The sequence below is a fragment of the Cherax quadricarinatus genome, chromosome 64 (assembly GCF_038502225.1).
Source record: "Cherax quadricarinatus isolate ZL_2023a chromosome 64, ASM3850222v1, whole genome shotgun sequence".
NCBI classification, from domain to species: Eukaryota; Metazoa; Arthropoda; class Malacostraca; order Decapoda; family Parastacidae; genus Cherax; species Cherax quadricarinatus.
Window position 1 is genome coordinate 10587236 of NC_091355.1, and position 19581 is coordinate 10606816.

At 38.7% G+C, this 19581-nt stretch overlaps 1 protein-coding gene across 3 annotated transcripts in view; it reads right to left on the bottom strand.

The window, feature by feature from the left end:
- Gdap2 (ganglioside induced differentiation associated protein 2) overlaps positions 1–19581 on the bottom strand; it is a 190374-nt gene that overhangs the window by 159112 nt on the left and 11681 nt on the right. For all 3 annotated transcript variants that reach the window (XM_070098760.1, XM_070098761.1, XM_070098759.1), the window contains exons 4-7: positions 17156–17288; positions 16760–16869; positions 13754–13908; positions 7520–7604 (exon numbers count right to left, since the gene is read on the bottom strand). In XM_070098760.1, coding sequence (XP_069954861.1) covers positions 7520–7604; positions 13754–13908; positions 16760–16869; positions 17156–17288 — 483 coding nt within the window. The remainder of the gene's footprint in view (positions 1–7519; positions 7605–13753; positions 13909–16759; positions 16870–17155; positions 17289–19581) is intronic.

The window sequence follows — 19581 nt, forward strand, 5'->3', positions numbered from 1 at the left end:
AGAGGAATGCAGAGGAGAGAGAGAGATTTTGGGAGATGTTAAATGAATGTATAGGAGCCTTTGAACCAAGTGAGAGAGTAATTGTGGTAGGGGACCTGAATGCTAAAGTAGGAGAAACTTTTAGAGAGGGTGTGGTAGGTAAGTTTGGGGTGCCAGGTGTAAATGATAATGGGAGCCCTTTGATTGAACTTTGTATAGAAAGGGGTTTAGTTATAGGTAATACATATTTTAAGAAAAAGAGGATAAATAAGTATACAAGATATGATGTAGGGCAAAATGACAGTAGTTTGTTGGATTATGTATTGGTAGATAAAAGACTGTTGAGTAGACTTCAGGATGTACATGTTTATAGAGGGGCCACAGATATATCAGATCACTTTCTAGTTGTAGCTACACTGAGAGTAAAAGGTAGATGGAATACAAGGAGAATAGAAGCATCAGGGAAGAGAGAGGTGAAGGTTTATAAACTAAAAGAGGAGGCAGTTAGGGTAAGATATAAACAGCTATTGGACGATAGATGGGCTAATGAGAGCATAGGCAATGGGGTCGAAGAGGTATGGGGTAGGTTTAAAAATGTAGTGTTAGAGTGTTCAGCAGAAGTTTGTGGTTACAGGAAAGTGGGTGCGGGAGGGAAGAGGAGCGATTGGTGGAATGACGATGTAAAGAGAGTAGTAAGGGAGAAAAAGTTAGCATATGAGAAGTTTTTACAAAGTAGAAGTGATGCAAGGAGGGAAGAGTATATGGAGAAAAAGAGAGGTTAAGAGAGTGGTGAAGCAATGTAAAAAGAGAGCAAATGAGAGAGTGGGTGAGATGTTATCAACAAATTTTGTTGAAAATAAGAAAAAGTTTTGGAGTGAGATTAACAAGTTAAGGAAGCCTAGAGAACAAATGGATTTGTCAGTTAAAAATAGGAGAGGAGAGTTATTAAATGGAGAGTTAGAGGTATTGGGAAGATGGAGGGAATATTTTGAGGAATTGTTAAATGTTGATGAAGATAGGGAAGCTGTGATCTCGTGTATAGGGCAAGGAGGAATAACATCTTGTAGGAGTGAGGAAGAGCCAGTTGTGAGTGTGGGGGAAGTTCGTGAGGCAGTAGGTAAAATGAAAGGGGGTAAGGCAGCCGGGATTGATGGGATAAAGATAGAAATGTTAAAAGCAGGTGGGGATATAGTTTTGGAGTGGTTGGTGCAATTATTTAATAAATGTATGGAAGAGGGTAAGGTACCTAGGGATTGGCAGAGAGCATGCATAGTTCCTTTGTATAAAGGCAAAGGGGATAAAAGAGAGTGCAAAAATTATAGGGGGATAAGTCTGCTGAGTATACCTGGTAAAGTGTATGGTAGAGTTATTATTGAAAGAATTAAGAGTAAGACGGAGAATAGGATAGCAGATGAACAAGGAGGCTTTAGGAAAGGTAGGGGGTGTGTGGACCAGGTGTTTACAGTGAAACATGTAAGTGAACAGTATTTAGATAAGGCTAAAGAGGTCTTTGTGGCATTTATGGATTTGGAAAAGGCGTATGACAGGGTGGATAGGGGGGCAATGTGGCAGATGTTGCAAGTGTATGGTGTAGGAGGTAGGTTACTGAAAGCAGTGAAGAGTTTTTACGAGGGTAGTGAGGCTCAAGTTAGAGTATGTAGGAAAGAGGGAAATTATTTCCCAGTAAAAGTAGGCCTTAGACAAGGATGTGTGATGTCACCGTGGTTGTTTAATATATTTATAGATGGGGTTGTAAGAGAAGTAAATGCGAGGGTCTTGGCAAGAGGCGTGGAGTTAAAAGATAAAGAATCACACACAAAGTGGGAGTTGTCACAGCTGCTCTTTGCTGATGACACTGTGCTCTTGGGAGATTCTGAAGAGAAGTTGCAGAGATTGGTGGATGAATTTGGAAGGGTGTGCAAAAGAAGAAAATTAAAGGTAAATACAGGAAAGAGTAAGGTTATGAGGATAACAAAAAGATTAGGTGATGAAAGATTGAATATCAGATTGGAGGGAGAGAGTATGGAGGAGGTGAATGTATTCAGATATTTGGGAGTGGACGTGTCAGCGGATGGGTCTATGAAAGATGAGGTGAATCATAGAATTGATGAGGGGAAAAGAGTGAGTGGTGCACTTAGGAGTCTGTGGAGACAAAGAACTTTGTCCTTGGAGGCAAAGAGGGGAATGTATGAGAGTATAGTTTTACCAATGCTCTTATATGGGTGTGAAGCATGGGTGATGAATGTTGCAGCGAGGAGAAGGCTGGAGGCAGTGGAGATGTCATGTCTGAGGGCAATGTGTGGTGTGAATATAATGCAGAGAATTCGTAGTTTGGAAGTTAGGAGGAGGTGCGGGATTACCAAAACTGTTGTCCAGAGGGCTGAGGAAGGGTTGTTGAGGTGGTTCGGACATGTAGAGAGAATGGAGCGAAACAGAATGACTTCAAGAGTGTATCAGTCTGTAGTGGAAGGAAGGTGGGGTAGGGGTCGGCCTAGGAAAGGTTGGAGAGAGGGGGTAAAGGAGGTTTTGTGTGCGAGGGGCTTGGACTTCCAGCAGGCATGCGTGAGCGTGTTTGATAGGAGTGAATGGAGACAAATGGTTTTTAATACTTGACGTGCTGTTGGAGTGTGAGCAAAGTAACACTTATGAAGGGGTTCAGGGAAACCGGCAGGCCGGACTTCAGTCCTGGAGATGGGAAGTACAGTGCCTGCACTCTGAAGGAGGGGTGTTAATGTTGCAGTTTAAAAACTGTAGTGTAAAGCACCCTTCTGGCAAGACAGTGATGGTGTGAATGATGGTGAAAGTTTTTCTTTTTCGGGCCACCCTGCTTTGGTGGGAATCGGCCAGTGTGATAATAAATAAAATAAATAATATACAGTCCCTTTATATAAAGGGAAAGGGGACAAAAGAGACTGTAAAAATTATAGAGGAATAAGTTTAATGAGTATACCAGGAAAAGTGTACGGTAGGGTTAAAATTGAAAGAATTAGAGGCAAGACAGAATATATATATATATATATATATATATATATATATATATATATATATATATATATATATATAATATATATATATATATATATATATATATATATATAATATATATATATATATATATATACATATATATATATTTATATATCTTTAGATATATATATATATATATATATATATATATATATATATACATGTATATATATTCTTTCTTTCAACTCACCTGGATGCTCTAGAAGACAAACAGAATGCAAAGCCTTTGACAAGTGTGACCATGGTGTAATAGCGCACAAAATGTGTGATAAAGGAATAACAGGAAATGTTGGTAGATGGATCTATAATTTCCTAACAAATAGAACACAAAGAATAGTAGTCAACAGAGTAAAGACTGAGGTGGCTACAGTGAAAAGCTCTGTTCCACAAGACACAGTGCTCATTCCCATCTTGTTCCTCATCATCATATCGGCATAGACAGGGATATAGGCCACAGCGCCGTGTCTTCCTTTGCAGATGACACCCAAATTTGCATGACAGTGTCCTCCATTGAAGACACTGCAAGACTCCAGGCAGACATCAACCAAATCTTTAAATGGGCTGCAGAAAACAATATGAAGCTCAATGATGAGAAATTTCAATTACTCCTATATGGAAAACATGAGGAAATTAAAACTTCATCGGAGTATAGAACAAATTCCAACCACACAATAGAGCGAAAAACTAATCTCAAAGACCTGGGCGTGATCATGTCAGAGGATCTCACCTTCAAGAACCATAACATTGTACCAATCATATCTGCTAGAAAAATGACAGGACGATAATGAGAACCTTCAAAACCAGAGATGCTAAACCCATGATGACACTCTTCAGGTCGCTTGTTCTATCTAGGCTGGAATATTGCTGCACACTAACAGCACCTTTCAAGGCAGGTGAAATTGCTGACCTAGAAAAGGTACAGAGAACCTTCATGGCACTCGCAACTGCGATAAAGCACCTCAATAACTGGGAACGCTCGAAGTTCCTAAACCTGTACTTCCTAGAACACACGGGGGAGAGATACAAGATCATATACACTTGGAAAATCTTTAGAGGGATTAGTACCAAACTTGCACACGAAAATCACTCCCAGACGATGCAACATCCCCCCAATGAAAAGCAGGGGTGCCATTAGCATGATAAGAGACAACACAATAAGTGTGACGGGCCCAAGACTGTTCAACTGCCTCCCAGCATACATAAGAGGGATTATCAGTAGACCCCTGGCTGTCTTCAAGCAGGCACTGGACATGCACCTAAAGTCGGTACCTGACCAGCCAGGCTGTGGTTCGTACGTTGGACTGCTTGCGGCTAGCAGTAACAGCCTGGTTGATCAGACCTTGGTCCACCATGAGGCCTGGTCATAGACTGGGCTGCAGGGGCATTGACCCCCCAAAACTCTCTCCAGGTATAGTCCAGGTATTACCTTGACTGATCTTGTATAGCTTACTTCATTTTCTACCTCATTCTGTCAATTACTTGGCATTATTGTACTACACTATCCTTGTATTGTTCTAAGCTGTATTTTATACTAATTCTGTATCATCTTAATTAGCATTCCTACCTCACATTTGTACCACATTACATCAGTTTTACTATTGAACTACTACCACTTGTGATTCATGAATGATACTGGTCCCCAACTGATTCACTCTGACGTCAATAATAACCAATTCACCACTGATGAATACGACAAATATTGCACACTCAACCTTGCAAATAATACCTTTAGGAATAACAAGAACATATCTATATTCAACTACAATGCCAGATCCTTAAGTACTATGAAGACATCAGTGCACTACTACAAACACTAAACACCATCCTAATATTATTTACTCTTACAATAACATGGGTAAAGCAGGTGCCTGAGAACAGCCATCCATAACCACAGACCTAACAAGAGGGAGATGGAACAGCAGTCTACTGTACCCATGATATAAAATACATTAAAGCTATATGTACAATACCAGAGATGGTTTTAGTAAGCACATACTTGTGCAATTCACAACCAGAAACCTAAAGACCTTAATCACAATATGTACAGTCTACAGATCCCATACTAATCAAAGCTATGAAGGCAATTTCAAAAACTTAATCTGTACCAAATAATAAGAAGGGACAACTAATAATTGCAGATTCACTATCACTCTCATCCAGTCTAAATATTCACAAGAAGCTGATTTCCTAAAGAAAATATACAATAGCTTATCAATACCATGAAACCTACTCGAATGACAAAGACCACTGTCCCATCACTAGATGGTACTGTATCTGAAAATATAACAGAACAGAACAACCAATCATCAGTCTACCTTTCCAATCACCAAAATCTGAAACCTACCCCTAGAAACAAATTATCTTAGTTAGCTCAATGACAAGGAATCAGCTAATGACTATTGTGGTAATCCACAACACAGACTGGCAGAGGGAATTTAGCAATGATATAGATACAAACTTGTCCAAATAATACTACAAAATATCCAAGGCCTATGCAATAGACAGATCACAACAGGGAGACTAAATAACCCCTGGCTAACCAACAGAATCCTCAGATCCATTAACAAAAATTATAGCCATGAAAAGTAATATACAGGGATGCCCCATTTATACAGCAGGTTAGGTTCTGAGCTACTGATGTAAAGCAAAACATAGCCTGTTTTCACTTTCAAATGCATGTAAAAGCCTGATAACATGTTTACACTATCATATATTAAGTGAGCAATAGAGCTAGGCCTCAAAAATGCATATACAGTACATACATGCATTACTTAAAATATTTCTATCCTTAGCTTATAGTGAGTGGTGAATATATTTATTGTAGGAAGTCTGAATAAATGAAGAATGGGTATAACTGAAAACTGTTGCATTAGCGAAACACTGTATAGAGTGAAGCGCTGTAAAGCGGGTCCCTCCTGTACATTGGGATTAATATCTACAGAAACTGCTGAAAGATATTCAACAACACTAACTAAATTAGTACAGAGACATCCAAACATTTCTACCATACAGACAGGTTTAATGGAATAAAGACCTGGAAAATATCCTCCTATATACTGAGCACCAGGAAAGTTAATAAACCAAAAGAAATTATGTTTGATAAATTAATGAACCTCCCATCCCAATCACTGAAATGGTAAAAGGAAATATTTTCCTTTGACTATAGAATCAACTCAAGCTAGAAAAAAATCATAAACTCCCAAGCCCAAGTTGAAGCTTTTCTTACAGAGGATTACCCAAACTCACTATTTCTCTCTCATCAACTACCTTCTCCCCCATCCCCTCAGAAAAATAATGACCCTGAGTTTGAACACTTCCTGGAGAGATGCAATAGAAAACACAGACAACACCAGAAATAAATACCTCTTTGATATTCCACATGTATGATATGACCTGGGTAAACAGTACAAAAAATACAAAAAAAAAGTAAATAAAAACTTCATCTCTAAATAGCTGCAAAAACATTGCCAATAATCATCTCTTGAAACTGATGCCAAACTGTATTAAACAAGTAAGAACTGGTCACACCTAAACCAAAGTAGCATATATTAAAGATGAATGATTTCAAGAAGTAATAAGCAAGAAAAATACAGTAATACCCTCTAATTTTTCACACTTACATGTTATACATCTGTAAGAAGAGAAGTAAATACCTCTACTAAGCAATGACATCTTTGCTGAGCATGTGTATTTTTTGTACGTTTCATGATTGGAAAAATTTAATAAGAATTAGATAGGAAATATCATCCCAGTCCCCATCTAAAGTTATAACATGGGCTTCCAAAGAAAAATGCAGTTTGCTTAACATATTTTTCACTTGACGAATTTCTAGAGTAATAGTTTAAAGTAGCCAACACATAGGTGTTTTATGACTGGACATGACTCAAAGTAAAATGTAATTCTTTATAAATCATGCAAAACCACTGTAAATCCCCAAATTAAACTAATAAAAATATTTACACATGACACCACACCTTTCTTGAGAAAAAAATTAAAAGAGTATTTTATTTACAGAGGAGCTTTATCCTCTCTACTTAAAAGTTTATAATAATACACTCTACATCAACTTAAGAACAATGCCTTTCAGCTATAGAGTTAGAGGTTTGTTACAGGTTCACAAATTCAAAATCTAAAATTACTACGGATGACCACTGTTTCGAGTCAATACAGTACAGCAAGACGAGATAAGCAAAAATTTTTTTTTTCAATATACTGGCTGTCTCCCACCAAGGCAGGGCGACTCAAAAAAGAAAACCTCATAAAGCTTATCTTCCTTACATTTAGTAATTTATACAGGAGAAGGGGTTAGGAGAAAAGCAAATATACATTAATATTAAAATACTGAGCATGAAGCTACAATTCTGATACACAGCTTCAAGCAAAACCTTTTCCCACTGCCTTTTAGGAAATGGTAATAATGCTACAACTTCCATCAGGAATTCCAGCTCATAATTTTTCCTGCTAAGTGCAGACAGTTTGAATCTTTTACTAAATGCTGAAGGTTATACTTTACCTTGATATGTGTGCTGGGGATTATCAATGATGCGAATCTGGCGGCCAGGAATAACAGGTTCCCCATATTCATCTCCAAGATCCACCTAAATTAGGAACACCAAAACAGACTTATCTTAAATCCTGTACTCTCCCAGAGCATTTCCACACCCATCCTGTACTCTCCCAGAGCACTTCCACCAGCTACTAACTTTATGGCTATGCAATGGTACAAGATACTGACACAGTGGTAAGGAGAAGTTTTGCCAATAGAGTGGGCTTTATCAAGCTACTAAAAGTTATTCTACAGTGGTGCATCTCATTAGTGAGGCCTTATCTAGATTATGTAGTGCAATTCTGGTCTCTATGCTAAAAATAATGGATAAAATGCAAACAAAACAATACAAACAACTTCCATATAACTGCAAGTATGTCTTAATGACCTTATAAAAATTTAATTAACATTATACTGTAATTTAATAAACAATATAACACATGGAAATAAGTCACTGACTTTTTTGGGTTATCCTAGGCTCTCTACACATATGCTATGTATAATAATCTATGTAACTATTTGTGTACACCTGAACAAACTTACTTAAGAAAAATGCTAAAGTTGTATTTAGGGGACTACACTTATTTCTCTATGAATACAGTTAATATTTTTGTTTCAATGCACCAGCTGTATCCCACCGAGGTAGGGTGCCCTAAAAAAAAAAAATTTCTTTTTATATTTAGTAATTTTCTCCATGGGGAAGTGGAACAGAATTCTTCCTCCGTAAGCTATGCGTGTTGTAAGAGGCGACTAAAATGCCAGGAGCAAGGGGCTAGTAACCCCTTCTCCTGTATATATTACTAAATGTGAAAGGAGAAACCTTTGTTTTTCCTTTTGGGCCACCCCGCCTCGGTGGGATACGGCTGGTGTGTTGAAAGAAAGAAAGATTTAGTAATTTATTCAGAAAGAGTTACTAGTCCCTTGCTCCCAGCATTTTAGTCACCTCTTACGACACACGGCTTATGGAGGTAGGATTTGTTTCCACTTCTCCATGGAGAACAGTTAATATCTAAAATGGAATTACAGCAAATTCTCATTTTAACAGACTATTAAGGGGAAGCAGGTGGTGATTGTGATGGATCAAGATAAATCTGTTTTGCCATGCACAGAACAATAACAAACAATTCTGCAACTGAATCAACTGACCCAACGGATTTTGTGCCATACTTCCAAAGTCTGTTAAAATGAGTTCAATGTACTGCCTGCCTGCACATGACTCTTCATGACCACATGCACATGTTGAAGGAAGTGCATCACAAATGACAATAAACATCCCGGCAATTAAGGACCCATGCTATAAGTGGTGACAAACAGAGGGGAAATAATACAGTATACATCTTCTTCTTCTTTCAACATACCAGCCGTATCCCACCGAGGCGGGGTGGCCCAAAAGAAAAAACTAAAGTTTCTCTTTTTAAATTTAGTAATATATACAGGAGAAGGGGTTACTAGCCCCTTGCTCCCGGCATTTTAGTCGCCTCTTACAACACGCATGGCTTACGGAGGAAGAATTCTGTTCCACTTCCCCATGGAGGTAAGAGGAAATAAACAAGAACAAGAACTAGAAAGAAAATAGAAGAAAACCCAGAGGGGTGTGTGTGTGTATATATATGCTTGTACATGTATGTGTAGTGTGACCTAAATGCAAGTAGAAGTAGCAAGACATACCTGAAATCTTGCACGTTTATGAGACAGACAAAAGACACCAGCAATCCTACCATCATGTAAAACAATTACAGGCTTTCGTTGTACACTCACTTGGCAGGACGGTAGTACCTCCCTGGGTGGTTGCTGTTTACCAACCTACTACCTAGTACAGTATACATACTTTACATAATAAATTACTACAGTACAGTATATACAGAATTAAAATATTAATACAGAATAATAAATACAAAAAAAAAAACTTTATTGTACTGGCCATCGCCCACAAAAGGAGGGATTAAAACAGTTAACACATTCACCATCATTCATTCATTCAATAGCTGTCTTGTCAGAAGTACAGACACCACACTTCAATGGCCTCCAAATTATAGCATCCCACACCAATAATAATAATTATAACAATAATAAATTTTTTTTTTTTTCAACAAGTCGGCCGTCTCCCACCGAGGCAGGGTGACCCAAAAAAGAAAGAAAATCCCCAAAAAGAAAATACTTTCATCATCATTCAACACTTTCACCACACTCGCACATTATCACTGTTTTTGCAGAGGTGCTCAGAATACAACAGTTTAGAAGCATACACATATAAAGATACACAACATATCCCTCCAAACTGCCAATATCCCAAACCCCTCCTTTAAAGTGCAGGCATTGTACTTCCCATTTCCAGGACTCAAGTCCGACTATATGAAAATAACCGGTTTCCCTGAATCCCTTCACTAAATATTACCCTGCTCACACTCCAACAGATCGTCAGGTCCCAAGTACCATTCGTCTCCATTCACTCCTATCTAACACGCTCACGCACGCTTGCTGTAAGTCCAAGCCCCTTGCCCACAAAACCTCCTTTACCCCCTCTCTCCAACCCTTTCGAGGATGACCCCTACCCCGCCTTCCTTCCCCTATAGATTTATATGCTTTCCATGTCATTCTACTTTGATCCATTCTCTCTAAATGACCAAACCACCTCAACAACCCCTCTTCTGCCCTCTGACTAATACTTTTATTAACTCCACACCTTTTCCTAATTTCCACACTCCGAATTTTCTGCATAATATTTACACCACACATTGCCCTTTAAACAGGACATCTCCACTGCCTCCAACCGTCTCCTCGCTGCTGCATTTACCACCCAAGCTTCACACCCATATAAGAGTGTTGGTACTACTATACTTTCATACATTCCCTTCTTTGCCTCCATAGATAACGTTTTTTGACTCCACATATAATAAAAATATTAAAAATAAATAAAATATAAAAAAAAAATAAAATAACTTGTACCAACAAGTACCAATAAGAGATAAGATAAGTACCTTGTGTTATTTGTGAATATGCTTGAAATGTGCCTTACTACTGCACATATTAAGAGAGGTGAGGTAGTGAAGGGAAGAGCAAGGTACTGTACATAATTTTTTAAATTACACGCACAATACTGTATAGTTATCTTGATCTAGAGAACATTTTAAAGGGGTTAGTGAGAAAACTGTTTCATTAATACACCAATCATGTATGATGACATTCTGGTCATAATCCATCATACAGAATGGGTTTTCTAATAAGGAAAGTATGTGGACAGAGACAGATCCATACACTGGACCATTATATCTTAGTGTCCAAACATACAACCTTTCAGAGATGCCTCCATGCAAACCTTACAGGATGTGGCAAAACACCTCATTGTTAATGATAAGATATCTGAAACCTTGAGGTTATATCAACATTTGGCATCAAATAGATGAACAAACCGTCTTTACAGAAATTGTAACCCAGTTATTTTTTAGTGGTAATAAGGTAGTAATTTTTTGAGATAGTACTCCTTACTGTACTGTGTACACCAACTATATTATGTAGCTGTAAAATATAAAATGACTAATATTCCTTTCTTAGTGATGTAACAATGATCAGTGGGGTCTGACAAAGTACCATTGTGACCTTTGTAATCCTGTTTTTTGCACTACTGCTCACAGGATGAGTTGCAGGTGCACAATAAACTAGCCACTCAGGTGGCACAAAAAACAAAAACAATTTAATCTGCCAGAATAACCTTGGAGACTTCAGCAAAACAATGAAAATATCATCAAGCATTAAATTGTGGATTCAATAGTTATGGTAGCTTTACAAGCTTTTATTCATCAGGGCAGGTGTTAAATTTTATGCAAGTTCTACCACTTTTGATGGCATATCTCACAAATTTAGTGAGAGTTGGTGCCTGCACTCTGAAGGAGGGATGGGGATCTTGCAGTTTGAAATGTCATCTGAACTGTAATGTCAGCACACTTCTGGCAAGATAAAATTTGAATGAATGATGGTGTAAGCATGTCCTCTTTTTTAGAGTCACCCTACATCAGTGGGAGACAGCTGGTGTGTGGAAAAAAGAAAAAGTGTATATGAAGTGTTACACAGCAGATAAAAATATCACTATGGCCAAAAATCAAAGTTAGTAAACAAACTGATTCCTTAATGTTTCGTCTGTTTGTGGAAAGTGTAGATATTGTCTTCTGCACCTGTAAGTTAGGCTCAGAGCCCCATAACCAAGCATGTTAACTTAAGCTTCATAGCTCCAATCTCTCCTATACCTGCATTCCCCCCTCCCCCCCCCCATGTGAATTTGGAGCTTATGCTTTTCTGCCATGTAATGTCTCGAATAATAATAACATTGTGGAAAAGAAACGACTAAGACTTAACAAAAAAAAAAAAAAAAAAAACACAAAGGAACACAATGTGTTTTTAGAACCTAGTAAAATATAAAGCAGGGCAGAGGAAGAACTTAACACTGCCACGTTGACCTATTCTCAGCCCAGTCTAAACATACCAAAAGTTTTATTTTGCACCATTTAAGCAACTGTCTTTAGCTCTTAACAGATGGTCAAGAACTTTTGCTGAATAGTGTGTAATGTATCCTGGGCAAGATTCATGGGATTATTTGCACGTGTGCCTGCACTATGCATAATGCTATACGTATAAGAAAATCACTTTTCTTATTTTGTTTCCGAGCGATTACTGGAGAAAGGTTTTATTAAATCTACGCAAATCTCATCACTGTGAAACTGAAACCTTTAACTGTTTTACATGATGGTAGGATTGCTGATGTCTTTTTTTTTTTTTTTTTTTGTCTCAAAAACAGTTACTTTTTGCTGATCATACTGTGCTTACGGGAGATTCTAAAGAAAAGCTGCAAAGGTTAGTAGACGAGTTTGGGAGTGTGTGTAAAGGTAGAAAGTTTAAAGTGAACATAGATAAGAGTAAGATGATGAGGTATCAAATGATTTAGATAAAGAAAAATTGGATATAACATTGGAGAGAGGGAGTATGGAAGAAATGAGTGTTTTCAGATACTGTATTTGGGAGATGACTTGTCAGCAGATGGGTTTATGAGGGGAGGTTAACCATAGAATTGATGAAGGAAAAAAGGTGAGTGGTGCATTGAGGTAGCTGTGGAGACAAAAAACATTATCTATGGAGGCAAAGAAGGGAATGTATGAAAGTATATTGGTACCAACACTCTTATATGGGTGTGAAGCTTGGGTTGCAAATGCTGCAGTGAGGAGGTGCCTGGAGGCAGTGGAGATGTCCTGTCTAAGGGCAATGTGTGGTGTAAATATTGTGCACAGAATTCGGTGTGTGGAAATTAGGAGGTGTGGAGTTAGTAAAAATATTAGTCAGAGGGCTGAAGAGGGGTTGTTGAGGTGGTTTGGTCATTTACAGAATGGATCAAAGCAGAATGACTTGGAGAGCATATAAATCTGTAGGAAAAGGAAGGACAGGTAGGGGTCATTCTCGAAAAGGTTGGAGGGAGGGGGTGAAGGTGGTTTTGTGGGCGAGGGGCTTGGACTTCCAGCAAGCGTGTGCGAACGTGTTAGATAGGAGTAAATGGAGACGAATGGTTTTTGGGACTTGACGAGTTGTTGGAGTGTGAGCAGGGTAATATTTAGTGAAGGGATTCAGGGAAACCGGTTATTTTTATATAGCCAGACTCGAGTCCTGGAAATGGGAAGTACAATGCCTGCTCTTTAAAGGAGGGGTCTGGGATATTGACAGTTTGGAGGGACTTCTAAACTGTCAGATCTGAACACCTCTGCAAAGACAGTGATTATGTATGAGTGAGGTGAAAGTGTTGAACGATGATGAAAGTATTTTCTTTTTGGGGATTTTCTTTCTTTCTGGGTCACCCTGCCTCGGTGGGAGACCGGCAACTTGTCGAGAGAGAAAAAAAAAAAACACAGGATACCAGGTATATCTTGCTACTTCTTCCTTGGGGAAGTGGAAAAGAATTCTTTCTCTGCAAGTCATGCATGTCATAAGAGACACCTAAAATGCTGGGAGCAAGGGACTAGTAACCCCTTCTCCTGTATAAATTACTAAATTTAAAAATAAAAACTTTCATTTTTCTTTTTAGGTCACCCTGCCTCTGTGGCATACGGACAGTTCATTAAAAAAAATTCTCATAAAAAAAAAGTCTCATTCACATCATGCTACAGTACTTTCTACCACATATCTGTACACCTTTGCACACCATGAATTTTAAGAAATACTCACAGGTAGGAGATAACAACTACTGTCTTCTTCTTGTGATGACCTTGGAAAGTAAAGTGGCATCAAAATCTCATAAATACTAACATCTATGCTGTCAGCAACAAAGAGGATTCGTTCCAGGTTTTGCCCCCAATGTTCCAAGAATCGCCTCACAGTGCCTGTAATTATGGGAATAACAATCTTTTCATGAATTTAAAAAAAATTGCTACACCATTCTATATAAAACCCTCATTGAAAAAGACTTATCTTGACATTTAAATTAAACTTGGAGCATTTACTTACAAATATTAATAACATGTGAACACCAAACCAGCTGACCCTCTTGAAACTACCCATGACTATCCCACAGATTTGAAAATTCAGAGGTAGGAATGCAACCCAATCCCTACATTGTCACCCAATACTTGGCTCACATAATAGCCAGTGTAGGTCCCAAGTCCCTAATTTCCACAAAGACATTGGAAAAAATGGAAAAATGAGATTTAATATGATCCAGTAATTTGTAAATGCCTCATCTAATCAGCTTCAAAACCTTAATGTTAATAACTTGACAATGCAACTTCATCGAGGCTTCAAATTTGAAGTGCTGGTTCATTTTGAGATATTGAACTCTGAGATAACTAGAGAATACCTCTTCAGACTGATTTTAAATGTTCAAAGCTAGTGTGTCTTAGTGGAAGGTTTTAAATTAAATTTTGGCTGTATTGTTCTAATTTGCCATTTTTATTGGAAGAAATCAGGATACTAGTTTCCATGAGATAACTTGTGAATGCCTCTTACGAATTACATCAAATCTTCAACTCTAACATTTAAATGTATCAGAAGTTTATGTCATACTCTGCACTATTCCTATCACATACACTGAGCTACAGGGGCTGAGAAACATTTTGGGGATACATTTCTCAGATCATGCTAAGACCCAACTCTGTCAAGTTATTATATTCATGGGAAAACACTTAACCCATAATGGTCATACAGCACCTGGGAAATGGGAACCAATAAAGTTTTATTTGAGGAAGGGCAGCTCCAGTGCCTTGGATCAAGAGCTCTTCAGCATCAAAGTTCTCTCTTTGAAGGGTGAAGCTTTAACCAACCAGTGGTACAGTGCTTGTGTGTGTGCAGCTGGCATGAAGCATGTTCATTTACCTAAATTCTTGCTTTTTCCTCCATCTAAGAAACCTCCAAAAGACACAGGGCTTAAACATCCAGTAACCTCTGGTTTACTTTATGCAAATTCATTTTTATGTAATGGGCAATTTCTACCAGTGCTTCCTTTTGTACTACATAAATTCCCCCCCCCCCCCCTGTTATCATTGCAGTTCCCAGAGGATAATGACATCTTTAATGAAGAATTAAGTGCTGACCTGACTGAGATAACTACAGCTGCCATGGACTTTGAACATATGTATCTACTACATATCACCTAGCAGGAAGTAGGTACCTGGGTGTTACCCGACTGGTGTGGGTCACATTGTGATGAAGTTCAGCTGGGCTTGTGAGGTCTCTGGGGAGACCTAATTTAACCAATTATATGGTCACACCTTGCCTTGGCAAATGTCTGTAGCCACACCCACGTCTGAGGTCTTTTGTTCTTGACGGCGTCAAATCCAGGCGTCAGGTCGTACATGTGGTTGTGGAGGGTGCTTGGACCACGATATAAGCCCAAGGAACAGCTGAGCAGAGAGATTCAAGCGGAGCTGCTGCTGGGGTGCAGAGCTCCTGAGCAGAGACTTCGAGCGGAGCTGCTGCTGGGGTGCAGGGCTCGGGAGAAGGCTGCTGAAGTCTCTGGAGGAGACTGTTGGAGGCATTAGGCAGAGTACTGGCTTGGCGCATTACTCGTGCTGTATAGGTCTTGGGACCTGTGGCTTAGTTCCTGTAGTGAACTGTCCTCTGTGCTATATTGTAAGTTATATTCATTTTTGTCAATCATTACCCCCTACATGACATGTAGGGGGGTAATGATTGAATAGGATATAAGTGGGGAATATGGGAGTAAGGGATTATGTAGGCAGGGGAGAGGCAGGCGAGGTGGTAGGAGCGAGATGATTAGCGGAGGTAGGTAGGTAATGACAGGTCAGTGGTGACCACCACGACACTCTCATTAACTCTACACTACTCACTAACATATGCCTCGCCCATTCTTCACTCATATAAACATAATAAAATATAAGAAAAAAGAATAAATAACGGTGGGCAGTGAATATTACTATTCTACTCAAACACAGTTTATTATTAAGTCTTTGTACAATAATATATTTGGGAACAGAGCATTATTGTGGTTTAGATAAATGGGATGGTACACATAAGCAGTGAGACAGGGAAATACAATCAACTTGACGAAAATGAATATAACTTACAATATAGCACAGAGGACAGTTCACTACAGGAACTAAGCCACAGGTCCCAAGACCTATACAGCACGAGTAATGCGCCAAGCCAGTACTCTGCCCAATGCCTCCAACAGTCTCCTCCAGAGACTTCAGCAGCCTTCTCCCGAGCCCTGCACCCCAGCAGCAGCTCCGCTCGAAGTCTCTGCTCAGGAGCTCTGCACCCCAGCAGCAGCTCCGCTCGAATCTCTCTGCTCAGCTGTTCCTTGGGCTTATATCATGGTCCAAGCACCCTCCACAACCACGTGTACGACCTGACGCCTGGATTTGACGCCGTCAAGAACAAAAGACCTCAGACGTGGGCGTGGCTACAGACATTTGCCAAGGCAAGATGTGACCATATAATTGGTTAAATTAGGTCTCCCCAGAGACCTCACAAGCCCAGCTGAACTACATCACAACATCCTGGGGACAAAATGAACTTAATTTGCCCAAAATGCTCTGCATAACAAGGGGCTTTCTATATAGCATGTCACTGATGTCAGCTAGGTCTGTATAAGTTATATCACGTAATTGTAGAAATAGATTATATTATTATTATTATTATTATTATTATTATTATTATTATTATCATATAAAGAAGGGGACACCTGTACCAATAGTGTTGGTGATCATAACTTACGTAGAGCAATGTGAGCTCCTTGGTCTGGGGGAAACCCTCTTCTCACCGAGTTGATCACACAAAAAGCCAAAGATCGCATCTTTTTCTCCACTGCACATTCCAAAGTTCGTCTGGGAAAGAAAAAAAAAACTGAAGAGGAATCACTGAACCTTCCAGGGCCACACAATGCCTAGGTAATCAGAGTCAACCAATGGAAAGGAAATGTGGCTCCAATTCCTTGTATCACAGAGCTTTTCACCAACATCAAATCATTCATCTTGATCAAATTTTAAGTGAAAATGACTAAACTAGCCAGAGTACTTCCTATATAAACACAGCTGCAGGTATAATTTGGCTCTAGTTTCTCTCACTAAAACATTGTCCATCATAACATCATATGACACCAAAAATAGATACCTGTAGCAGTTGTATAGGGCACTCTCAGCAGCAGTTTGGTATTTGATATTGTAGCGTGGACCAACTGTATGAATGACATAGCGGGCAGATAATTTGTAACCATCAGTTACACAAACCTCACCCGTCCTGCAAGCTGGCAAGAAACAACAAATATACATTTCCTAACAGAAAGAGTAATAATAATAATTATAATAATAATAAAAGTGCTAATAATAATAAAAATGCTAATAATAATAATAATAATAATAATAATAATAATAATAATAATAATAATAATAATAATAATAATAATAATAATAATAATAATAGGTAGTAGGTAGGTATACAGCAACCACCCAGGGAGGTACTACCGTCCTGCCAAGTGAGTGTAAAACTAAAGCCTGTAATTGTTTTACATGATGGTAGGATTCCTGGTGTCTTTTGTCTGTCTCATAAATATGCAAGATTACAGGTATGTCTTGCTACTTCTACTTACACTTAGGTCACACTACATATACATGTACACGTTTATTTATACACACTCATCTGAGTTTTCTTTGATTTTATCTTAGTTCTTGTTCTTATTACTTTTTCTCTTATATCCATGGGGAAGTGGAATAAGAATCTTGTAAAAGTCAACTAAAATGCTGGGAACGATGGGCTAGTAACCCCTTTTCCTGTAATAATTACTAAAAATAATAAGAAAAGGAAAATTGTCAAAGTGGGAAGTCTGAATGTGCGTGGATGTTGTGCGAATGATAAGAAAGAGATGATTGTGGATGTTATGAATGAGAAGAAGCTGGATGTCCTGGCTTTAAGTGAAACAAAGCTGAAGGGGGCGAGTGAGTATCAGCGGAGAGGAATAAATGGGATTACGTTAGGGGTTTCTAGTAGAGTTAGAGCTAAAGAAAGAGCAGCAATAATGTTGAAGGATAAGCTATGGCAGGAAAATTGGAACTATAAATGTATTAATTCAAGGATTATGTGGAGTAAAATAAAGGTTGGATGTGAGAAGTGGGTTATAGTAAGCATATATGCACCTGGGGAAGAGAGAAGTATAGAGGAGAGAGAGAGATTTTGAGAAATGCTGAGTGAATGCATGGGGAGTGTTGAACCAAGTGTGAGAGTACTTGTGGTTGGGGATTTTAATGCTAAAGTGGGTAAAAATGTTGTGGAGGTAGTAGGTAAATTTGGGGTGCCAGGGGTAAATGAAAATGGGGAGCCTCTAATTGAGCTATGTGTAGAAAGAGGTTTGCTAATAAGTAATACATATTTTATGAAAAAGAGGATAAACGAATATACAAGGTATGATATAGCACGTAATGAAAGTAGTTTGTTAGATTATGTATTGGTGGATAAAAGGTTGATGGGTAGGCTCCAGGATGTACACGTTTATAGAGGGGCAACTCATATATCGGATCATTATCTAGTTGTAGCTACAGTTAGAGTAAGAGGTAGATGGGATAAGAGGAAAATGTCAACAACAAGAGGGAGGTGAAAGTGTACAAACTAAGGGAGGAGGAAGTTTGGGTGAAATATAAGCAACTATTGGCAGAAAGGTAGGCTGGTGAAAGTATGAGTAGTGGAGGGGGGTTGAAGAGGGTTGGAATAGTTTTAAAAAATGCAGTATTAGAATGTGGGGCAGAAGTTTGTGGTTATAGGAGGGTGGGTGATTGGTGGAATGATGAAGTAAAGGGTGTGATAAAGGAGAAAAAGGTAGCTTATGAGAGGTATTTACAAAGCAGAAGTGTTATATGAAGAGTAGAGTACAGTGGACCCCCGCATAACGATCACCTCCGAATGCGACCAATTATGTAAGTGTATTTATGTAAGTGCGTTTGTACGTGTATGTTTGGGGGTCTGAAATGGACTAATCTACTTCACAATATTCCTTATGGGAACAAATTCGATCAGTACTGGCACCTGAACATACTTCTGGAGTGAAAAAATATCGTTAACAGGGGGTCCACTGTATATGAAGAGTAAAAAAAAGGTGAAGAGAGTGGTGAGAGAGTGCAAAAGGAGAGCGGATGATAGAGTGGGAGAGGCACTGTCAAGAAATTTTAATGAAAATAAGAAAAAAATTTGGGGTAAGTTAAACAAGTTAAGAAAGCCTAGGAACAAATGGATTTGTCAGTTAAAAACAGAGTAGGGGAGTTAGTAGATGGGGAGATGGAGGTATTGTGTAGATGGCAAGAATATTTTGAGAAGCTTTTAAATGTCGACGAAGAAAGGGAGGCGGTAATTTCATGCACTGGCCAGGGAGGTATACCATCTTTTGGGAGAGAAGAAGAGCAGGATGCGAGTGTGGGGGAGGTGCACGAGGCATTACGTAGAATGAAAGGGGGTAAAGCAGCTGGAACTGACGGGATCATGACAGAAATGTTAAAAGCAGGGGGAGACATAGTGTTGGAGTGGTTGGTGTTTTTGTTTAATAAATGTATGAA